Source organism: Penaeus chinensis, chromosome 32 (assembly GCF_019202785.1).
Source record: "Penaeus chinensis breed Huanghai No. 1 chromosome 32, ASM1920278v2, whole genome shotgun sequence".
Lineage (NCBI taxonomy): Eukaryota > Metazoa > Arthropoda > Malacostraca > Decapoda > Penaeidae > Penaeus > Penaeus chinensis.
Genome location: NC_061850.1, coordinates 17,412,519 through 17,422,518, shown reverse-complemented (window position 1 = coordinate 17,422,518; position 10,000 = coordinate 17,412,519). Strand labels below are relative to the sequence as shown.

Genomic DNA, 10,000 nt, shown 5'->3' with positions numbered 1-10,000 from the left:
AATGTATATAACATTATGTTCCTTCATGCCGATCATAACTTCACAGGCCAATAATTATCTTGTCACTGTGCGGGTTATCTATTACCATCCCGAGGGCAACATTTGGCCCCAGGCCATAAGTTTGATATCTCTTGTCATTGCAATGTATCATTTGTTTGGTCCAATGCATTTCATTTGAAAACTAAGTCAAAGCCAAAGTGGATTTCATCATGGAAATCAAGCTGGCTAACTTCATTAGCAACGAAGTTCTCATAAAAACGCGAGTTTGGGAATATATCTTCGATGGTTCGGTGGACATTTAGCTGAACAGAAACACAGAAAACCCTAGTCACGTGCAAAGTTGCTCATAAGCTTTAAAAGTGGAGGTGTCCTCAGTTTGGAGTATGCTCATTGCTGCCCAAATCGGGCTCTCTGTCCTTTCTCGACAGCATTGTGAAGGAGCTAACACGAAAGATATAGTAAACTGAAGAAAAAAAAATATCACTAGCAAATACAAGGATGTTTAAATCCATGTGTTTCGTGTTGTAGTCCGTATACTTGCTGTTATGTAAACGCAGCCTGACTTACATTCCCGTCTTTTTCTCTAGCTGATTAACGTTGTTTAGGAGCACTTGTTGCAGAGCTTTCTTGCCGCTGCGTGTAGTATTCAGAAGTACTATGATGTTAGGAAGTTTTGGACCAATACCCTGAAGGGAAGACTAACCAACATCATGATACATTTCGATCTAATCATGAAATGTGTAAGCTGAAGTACTGATATGTAGAATCACTGAGATGGTAGACCAAAGTTTCCCAAGACAAAAGGTGTTTACAAATATAAAGGTTTGCTTGATTTAGTGTGTGGGAAAAATAAAACACAATGTTCCTTTATCTTACTTCTATTTCTCTTTATAATGAAATATCTCACTTTAACAATTTTTTTTAAAAAGTAAGCATCGAAGTCATAGTTCATAGTCATCCCCAACTCTGGCACCCATTTAACATGCTTCTAGTTCTGGAACTGCCATTTAATATGGTGTGTGTGTATGTGTGTGTGTGTGTGTGTGTGTGTGTGTGTGTGTGTGTGTGTGTGTGTGTGTGTGTGTGTGTGAGTGTGAGTGTGAGTGTGTGTGTGTGTGTGTGTGTGTGTGTGTGTGTGTGTGTGTGTGTGTGTGTGTGCGCGTGCGGGTATGCGGATGTGTGGCGGGTATGCGCGTGTGTGTGTGTGTGTGTGTGTGTGTGTGTGTGTGTGTGTGTGTGTGTGTGTGTGTGTGTGTGTGTGTGTGTGTGTGTGTGTGTGTGTGTGTGTGTGCGCGTGCGGGTATGCAGATGTGTGTGCGGGTATGCGCGTGTGTGTGTGTGTGTGTGTGTGTGTGTGTGTGTGTGTGTGTGTGTGTGTGGTGTGTGTGTGTGGTGTTGTGGTGTGTGTGTGTGTGTGTGTGTGTGTGTGTGTGTGTGTGTTGGTGTGTGTGTGTGCGCGTGCGTGTGTGTGCGATGTGTGTGCGGGTGCGCGTGGTGTGTGGTGGTGTGTGTGTGTGTGTGTGTGTGTGTGTGTGCGTGTGTGTGGTGTGTGTGTGTGGTGTGTGGTGTGCTGTGTGTGCGTGTGCGTGTGCGTGTGCGTGTGCGTGTGCGTGTGCGTGTGCTGCTGTGCGTGTGCGTGTGCGTCTAAATTTTTTTTATCAATATGACAACACTTAACCCCTTGCCGGCAGGTATGACGTGTACGAATGTGCTATGCCCACTGTGAGTACTTGTTTGATTGTTTTTACACATAGATGGCTACACTTGTACTAAGTCACCAATGAACCACTTACCAGTACTGCCTGTCTTGCCCGTTCACCCTTTTCTTTGATTTACAAAATATTTTACGTTATCTTATTTTGCTGTTACTAATGTTAAAAAAACATTAAAATAATTATAATGTTTATAATAAAAACACCATCGATATTCATAGCACTAGTAAAAAATACGTTTTTCCCACCAATTCAAATCACATAAGGTCACAAGGTCTACTAATTGACTCCTTTGTGGCGAAGTACTAGCAGAGCCATCTATGGGCAGACATTTCACCAAAAAATATAGAAAATAGGCACAGCATTTTCCCCATTTTCTGTTCATTTTTCCCAGCGGCATTGGGTTAAAATATAGACAATGTGTGAAAACAGAGAAAAATCACTACCAAATTGTGTTTTGTCAATAATCTGTCTCTACAAGAACTGCTATATGAACAATATAATAAATTAAAATTACCAAAAACAATTCTTCAGTCCATGTTTTTAGTTAAATATAAAATATACTTGCAAAGAACATCCAAACATTTGAAGCTTAAAATTCTACTCTTCATATTCCTTAATCATATTCTTAAACATTTTCATAGTTATCTGCAATAATGCTTTCATTCACATGTTACTTCATTAACAAGGTGAATTCTTTGAAAACCATAACTATTCAGTTTTAAATTTCTTACCTGAGTGTGGGTATTACCAACATATCCAACAGCTTTCAATGGCTCATCTTTTGTGCTCTTCACTCCCAGGTAAAGCTAAAGAAAGGATGACAGTTATTCCACTATTCAAAAGCCAAAAGTATACAGACTAAAGTTTATCAACACGTTCACAAAAAAATTATGATCATTATAGTTATCTTTTTTCTTCTGTTATCATTATAATTATCCCCTTATTATTTAATCCTTGTATTAGGAAAAGTTTTGTCTGCTTAATCTTAGCTATACAGAACTCATTTCTCAAATTAAATCATTTCCTAATATATAGTTTTCTGATTTCACATGAAGAGTAAACATAAAGAATACTGTGGCTGAAACGATTTTCTTTTGGCTGTCAATTTTTTTTTTTTTTTTCCCTCACATGATCTAAAAGTTTTCAACCTTTACCTAGAGAATATTGTCTTCAACTGTTTAGAATTTGTGGCATAATCTGAATAGTTCACATCAAGTTCAATTACCAACATTTTAACATGGGAAGTGATGATGTAATGAGAAGGGAACTCATGTAGAAAGCTGAAAATAAGTCAGAAACCTCAAAATGAATGAACCTATGAAAAGCTAAGGCATTATCACCAGTCTTCTGCAACTAACCCTCTGAATATAAATGATAATGGCAAAACATGAACAAGCCTCAGCATAACTGTCCTGTACTATGGTAAGACTGTTTCTTAGTGAACTTATTCAAATATTCCAATAAATCATAAACACACTTGCTGTTTTATCACATATTCAGACAGGTATTTTTTCTAAACTAAAAGAAACAAAGGTATATTAGTTCCCTTAATACCTACAAAACTTTCTCTCCATCAAAATAAAAAGTCTCACCTTGGCCAGAAGTACACCATACCCTACATATTTAGCATATTTTGTGGAGTAGGAGAAGGGATGAAAAGAAGCTTCCATTATTGGGAAGCGAGATGCTATAAACAACCCACTTCCTGATGACGCATGAAAGAGACCATAGAAAAAAACAAAAAACAAAAATATAATCAGAACAGGAATAGATCTATCCAAATTACATCTGAGAAAATATAAAACAAATCAATAGCAAAAGAGGTTTAGCAAGAAAACTTAAAGCACAGATGATGCAAAAATAATTTCATGGGTTTAACTTATCAATTAGATCATTAAAATACTTTCATAATTAACATCACTGAAACAAATAGAAAAAGAATCACATTCTTGTTCATTTTTTTGTACTTGGTTTTAAAGTCTGAACTGGTGATTTTTCTTGATTTTACTCAAATATAAATAAAAGCTATATCAACAATTTCTAACCTTCTTCTGACCTTAACATAGTAAAAATTTTGAGAATTTATATTAACTTCTCCATTTCAGTAACAGTATGTAATATTATCAAAATGCTAACTTGTATAAAATAAGAATCTTGTCCATTTTCTTTACTTTTTAGGCCTTTCCCCCTCCTCAGTAAAAAGAGTGCTTTAACCCTTTCATGTCAAGTGATCAGTACAACTAATCACTTACTGCCATGTATATTTTTTACCTGATTACATATTTCTTTTTTCATAAACAATACTTGTGCATACATGTGTATATCCGAATATCTTTAGACACAAATCTTAAGAACACAATAACAGCACAGACATACATACATACATACACACACACACACACACACACACACACACACACACACACACACACACACACACACACACACACACACACACACACATGCACACACATGCACACACGCATTCCATTTAACCCATGTGTAGGAAGGAGCTCATGATGTGGAAGCTCTGACTAGTCATAGACTCTCTCAACAACTTGTTCCGGTTGACATTCATACCAGGGCAGGACTTCGCCATTGACAGTTCACTGTGGAAGTTCTGTGGGCAACTCGCTTTCAAGACCTACAACCCGACCAAAAAGAAAAGGTTCAGGTTGAAGTTCTATAAACTCTATGGCAGTACCGACCTGGCAGCAAGATACACCTCTTGCTTAAAGGTGTACACTGGGCAGGACCATAGCGACATGCCCTCATCCACAAAAACAGTGTTTCATTTGATGGAGACTGGTGGCTTTCTTGGGCTAATGTGGTAGGGACAGCCTGGCTGAACAGGAAGTTCATGCCCAAAGACCTCAGTGTGAGGAAGAAGGGTGATGTCAATTACAGCAGCAGCAAGATGGGGTTGCTGGCATTGATGTGGAAGGACTGTAGCAATGTCACCAAGCTGTCAACAGTCTATACTGCTGCAATGGACAGGGATAAGCTGTTGGTAGTAAAGGATTACAACATCGGCATGAAAGGTGTTGACGGCGAGCTACTATCTGACAACTCACAGGTCCAAGGTTTGGTACAGGAAAGTCTTCTTCTTCCTCTTTGACATCATCATTGCTTGGGCCATCCATCATGCCCTGGGCAAAGAAAAATTCCAGAGGCCATCAGAGTAGGTCTTGCCTCTGAGCTTTTGGGGGAATTCACAGAAGGGGCTGATTCCATAAGGAACTCCGAGGGCGCTTTGAGGCTTGGAATGCAGCCCTGTGATGCTATCCACAGGCAATGCCAATAAATCTAGTTTTTAATGAAAACTCTAAATAACCTTCACAATATCTTGGCAAATGTACTACTGAGAGTAATATACATGGCATTACTAGAGATCCAACCATTGCAACAAATATTGAGATTGCATTTTACCTTTACAAGCAAGCAAATCATCATGTTCGGTTCTCAAAAGCATAATCTTCAATATAAAGGGGCATAAAATCGGAGCTTATGCTCTGATTTGGTCATCCGCAGTGCTTGGCGTGTGCAAAAGTCCATGGCAATAGGGTGTACAGCACTTCAAAGAAATCACCACAAGTTGGTTAACAGCAAGTGGTCAATAAGAAAAACCACAACAGAAATAATTAAATATGCAAAAATTGCTCTCTTTTTTTGCTGTGGATGAGACATTTACCTCATGAAGAGACAATCTATGTTGAAAAAATAAAAAAAATAAAAGAAATCTATAAGATGCTGTCAAACAGATTAAATAGTCGTCATCCGTCCTAAAGCCTGTTTTGACAACCAACCCATTACTACATGACCTGTCCATTACATGAATATTTGTATCTTGCTTCATTATGCATTTCCATAGCCAAAGACTTCATCCATATTTATATATGTAAATGTCCCATCTGTACATGTAAAGGTTGTGCTAAAATCATTTGAGATTTAAAATGGCTTAATAAATTGGGCAACAAATCCAAATGTCATTTGCCATAGGACCTTTTGACAAATCTTCTCTGACTGTTTTTATTATCAATAGATCATCATCTACTGTCTAATTTTGTTTTCCTTCTCTATCCTCATTTCCAAATACACTTGAACTATTATGGTTTCCGTTGAAAGATGTTTGGTACAAGACTGCAAAAACTATTGCATTTTCATCTTACTTGAGAACATGTATTTATTTAACAAAAATGGACACAAGAACCTGAAGAAAATGAAAATAAATAAATATCACATAAAAAAACATAAAATTTTTATGATCTCCAACAACAAACAAGATAGTTATTAGATGTAAAAGAATTGAATCTTGTGCATTAACAAACTATTAAAGGTAAATTACTAGGCTACACAAGATATATTAGGAAATCTAAAGATCATATTGACACACAATATTTTTAAAAATATATATTTCTTTTACTTCTAAATTTCTTCATAGCACACTACAAAGAAAGAATATTTTTTACAAACAAATAGAAACATTAAATGATGTATAAAAATGTTTCATGCTAAAATACATTTACTTACCCAAGAAACACAAATTAGTTTTCAGACTGTGTTGCCCTGCATTGTATATGCAATAAGGATACTTCTTTGAAAACTTGTTATAAAGCTGTCTCCCTCGCAATCTTTCAAATACCTCCTGAAGCATGATCACATCAATATCTGGAAGCTATAGTAAACAATGAGTTCACTGTTACTGTAAGTATGTACTCTGAAAATACACAAGCTCAGAATTCTTCTTATTGTTATTGTATCTACGATCCCCAACTGGCAATTTCTGCCTACCATACCAGCAAGGAACAACAGAGTCAGATTTCATGTTTGGGGATATATTCATGGCTACTTCAAAAAAATGCATTTCCCCATTAATTGCTATAAATAGTTTGTGGGCATGAGAATGATATATATATGTATGACCAGACTAGTTACTATATACATTAGGCCAAAAGCTGGATATTCAGAACATGTGGAGTGAGAAACTATACAATATTCTTTTCTCAATAATCTTAAATAGGTAAGAGCATATACAGAAAAAAATGAGGATACAACAAATTAAAATCTTTGATAATATCCCAACCAAAAAGAGCAAGTATATATACCCAGCTCTGGACAATATCTTCTCTTTTCACAGGTTTACATAAATTTCTCATTACGTTCAGGGATGGAGTCTGATGGCGCATGAACCTTGTAGGTATCTCCTGTGCCCGCCAGTATACATTCCTACAACATATAAGCAGAGCATATCATCATTACAAAAATCAAAAAACAAAGACAAATGCTTGTTTTATTTGGACTTTGTAATTTCCAAATGTTTACAAAAACATTTTACCAATTATTACCTATTATTGTTGTATCGCACAAGAATCTCAGGAATGAGAATTACATTTGATGAGCAAATGGTAAAACTTGTCGGACATTTCTGAGTAACAACTGACGACTGATGTTCATCAGAATCCACATAAATAAAGGGCTGCTGGACACAGAAGGAGCATAGTGCCACCCATATGACATAGCCGACAAAAGCAAGGGGTGACAGGATTATGGTCATCGTCAACAGTATAGGTCCTCCAACTGCATACCTGTTATAAAATATGTTTATTTTACAAATCCAATAATCAGTATAATTACACCAAATTTATATTCATAATAGATAACAGATACTATGAGATATCATTTCCTATTGGTGACACATCTAAAATCTAAGGCTAGAAAAATTCACAAAACATTTAATATATATAAAATATATAATCAGTATATATATACATTGATAGACAGACACATTCCTTTTCTACTTTAAATAGCTAATGGTTCAAAGGTACTGATAGGTTTAGAAAACACATCAAATGCTACTTAAATATTCTCTTACCTCAAGAAGAGTATTCTGAATTGTTGCCGATCAAAAGTTGTTTGACAGTAACAGGAAAGACACAGTGAAAGAAGATGAAGGAATGGTATAGTCAAACATGACGAAAAATAATCAAGTCCTTCCCACAACCACCAGTTGTAGCAACTCTTCCGGGGAACCATATTCACGTCTTACTGCAAGTGCATAACATAAAGAACCCATAAAAAAACAAAAACTACAGACAACCACTGTAATGTCATCATTACCATTTTTTTTATTATCATTATAATTATTATCATCAATCATCATTATTGCAAAAATCATCATAATAATCCTCATCACTATTATCATTATTATTATCATTATCATTATCACTATCATTATTTTTGTTGTTGTTGTTGTTCTTGATGTTGTTATTATCAGTATTCTCATTATATCATTATGACTATCATTAATATTATTATCATTATCATTTTTATTATCATTCTTATTATTATTACCATTACCATTATCATCATTATTATCATCATAATTATAACTAATACTATTACTATTATTATCATCATCATCATCATCATCATTATTATCATTTTATTATTTTATTATTAATATTATTATTATTACTATAATTATTATTATCTTTATTATTATTATCATTATCATTATCATTATCATTATCATTATCAGTCATTATCATTCTTATTATCATTATTATTATTATTATTATTATTATTATTATTATTATTATTATTATTATTATTATTATCATTATTATTACTGTTGTTATTATTATTATTATTATTATTATTATTATTATTATTATTATTATTATTATCATTATCATTATCATCATTATCATTATCATTAGTAGTAGTAGTATTACTGTTATGATTATTATTCTTACTATTATTATTATTATTATTATTATTATTATTATTATCATTATTATTATTATTATTATCATTATTATCATTATTATCATCATCATCATCATCATCATCATCATCATCATCACTTTATCATCATCATCATCATTATTATTACTATTACTATTATTATTATTATTATTATTATTATTATTATTATTATTATTATTATTATTATTATCATCATCATCATTATTATTACTATTATTATTATTATTATTATTATTATTATTATTATTACTATTATTACTATTATTATTATTATTATTATTATTATTATTATTATTATTATTATTATTATTATCATCATCATCATATTACAATTATCATAATTGTTACCATCTTTAACATTATCATTACTAAGATTGTTAATATTAATATCAATATTTTCATAATCATAATCATAACTGTAATCAAAATCTTCTAATTAATCATAGTAATTTTTATTATCATTACCATTACCATTACCATTACCATTACCATTACCATTACCATTACCATTACCATTATCATTATCATTATCATTATAATAATAATAATAATAATAATAATAATATCCTTATTATTACCATCATGATTACCATTACCATTACCATTGTCATTACTATTAATATTATCATTATTATCATTATTATTTTTCTATTATTATTATCATCAACTTTATCATTATCATTATTATTTTTTATTATCATTATTACTATCATTATTACCATTACCATCATCATTATCATTGTTATTATTGCCAATACTTTTATTATTATTGTTATTATTATCATTATTATCATTATTATCATCATCATCATCATCATTACTCTTATATTATTATTATTATTATTATTATTATTATTATTATTATTATTATTATTATTATCATTATTATTATTATTATGGTTATTATTATCAACATCATTATAATTTTAATACCTATTATTATCATTATAATTATAATTATTCTCATAATTATTGTAATTTCTACTATTACTATCATTATAATAATAATAATAATAATAATAATAATAATAATAATAATAATAATAGTAATAATAATAATAATAATAATAACAATAATAATAGTAATAATAATAATAATAATAATAATAATAATAATAATAATAATAATAATAATAAAAATGATAATAATAGTAACAACAACAACAATAATAATAATAATAATAATAATAATAATAATAATGATAATAATAATAATAATAATAAAAATAATAATTATTATTATTATAATAATAGTAATTATCATTATTATTATAATTATCATTATTATTATTGTTGTTGTTACAATTATTATCATTATCATTATTATTATTTTTATTGTTATTGTTATTAATATTATTATTATCATTATTATTATTAACATTATCATTATTATCATTACTAGTATTATCATTATTATTATCATCATTATTATCATTATCATTTTAATTATTATCATTTTTACCATTATCATTATCATCATCTTAATTATTATCATTATTATCATTATTATTATTATT

The 10,000-nt window shown here is 31.2% G+C and overlaps 1 protein-coding gene across 3 annotated transcripts in view; it reads right to left on the bottom strand.

Annotated features, from left to right (window-relative positions):
- Positions 1 to 2,030: 2,030 nt before the first annotated feature.
- The window catches only part of LOC125042555 (sphingomyelin phosphodiesterase 5-like), an 11,032-nt gene continuing 3,062 nt past the window's right edge, over positions 2,031 to 10,000 (bottom strand). The window contains exons 3-8 of one of the 3 annotated variants that reach the window (XM_047638258.1): positions 7,588 to 7,760; positions 7,061 to 7,300; positions 6,821 to 6,941; positions 6,246 to 6,390; positions 3,308 to 3,420; positions 2,031 to 2,521 (exon numbers count right to left, since the gene is read on the bottom strand). In XM_047638258.1, coding sequence (XP_047494214.1) covers positions 2,375 to 2,521; positions 3,308 to 3,420; positions 6,246 to 6,390; positions 6,821 to 6,941; positions 7,061 to 7,300; positions 7,588 to 7,748 — 927 coding nt within the window. In that variant the 5' untranslated portion in view covers positions 7,749 to 7,760 and the 3' untranslated portion in view covers positions 2,031 to 2,374. Of the gene's footprint in view, positions 2,522 to 3,307; positions 3,421 to 4,705; positions 4,865 to 6,245; positions 6,391 to 6,820; positions 6,942 to 7,060; positions 7,301 to 7,587; positions 7,761 to 10,000 lie in introns of those variants that run through there. The other 2 variants (XM_047638259.1, XM_047638260.1) reach the window with 2 other exon arrangements.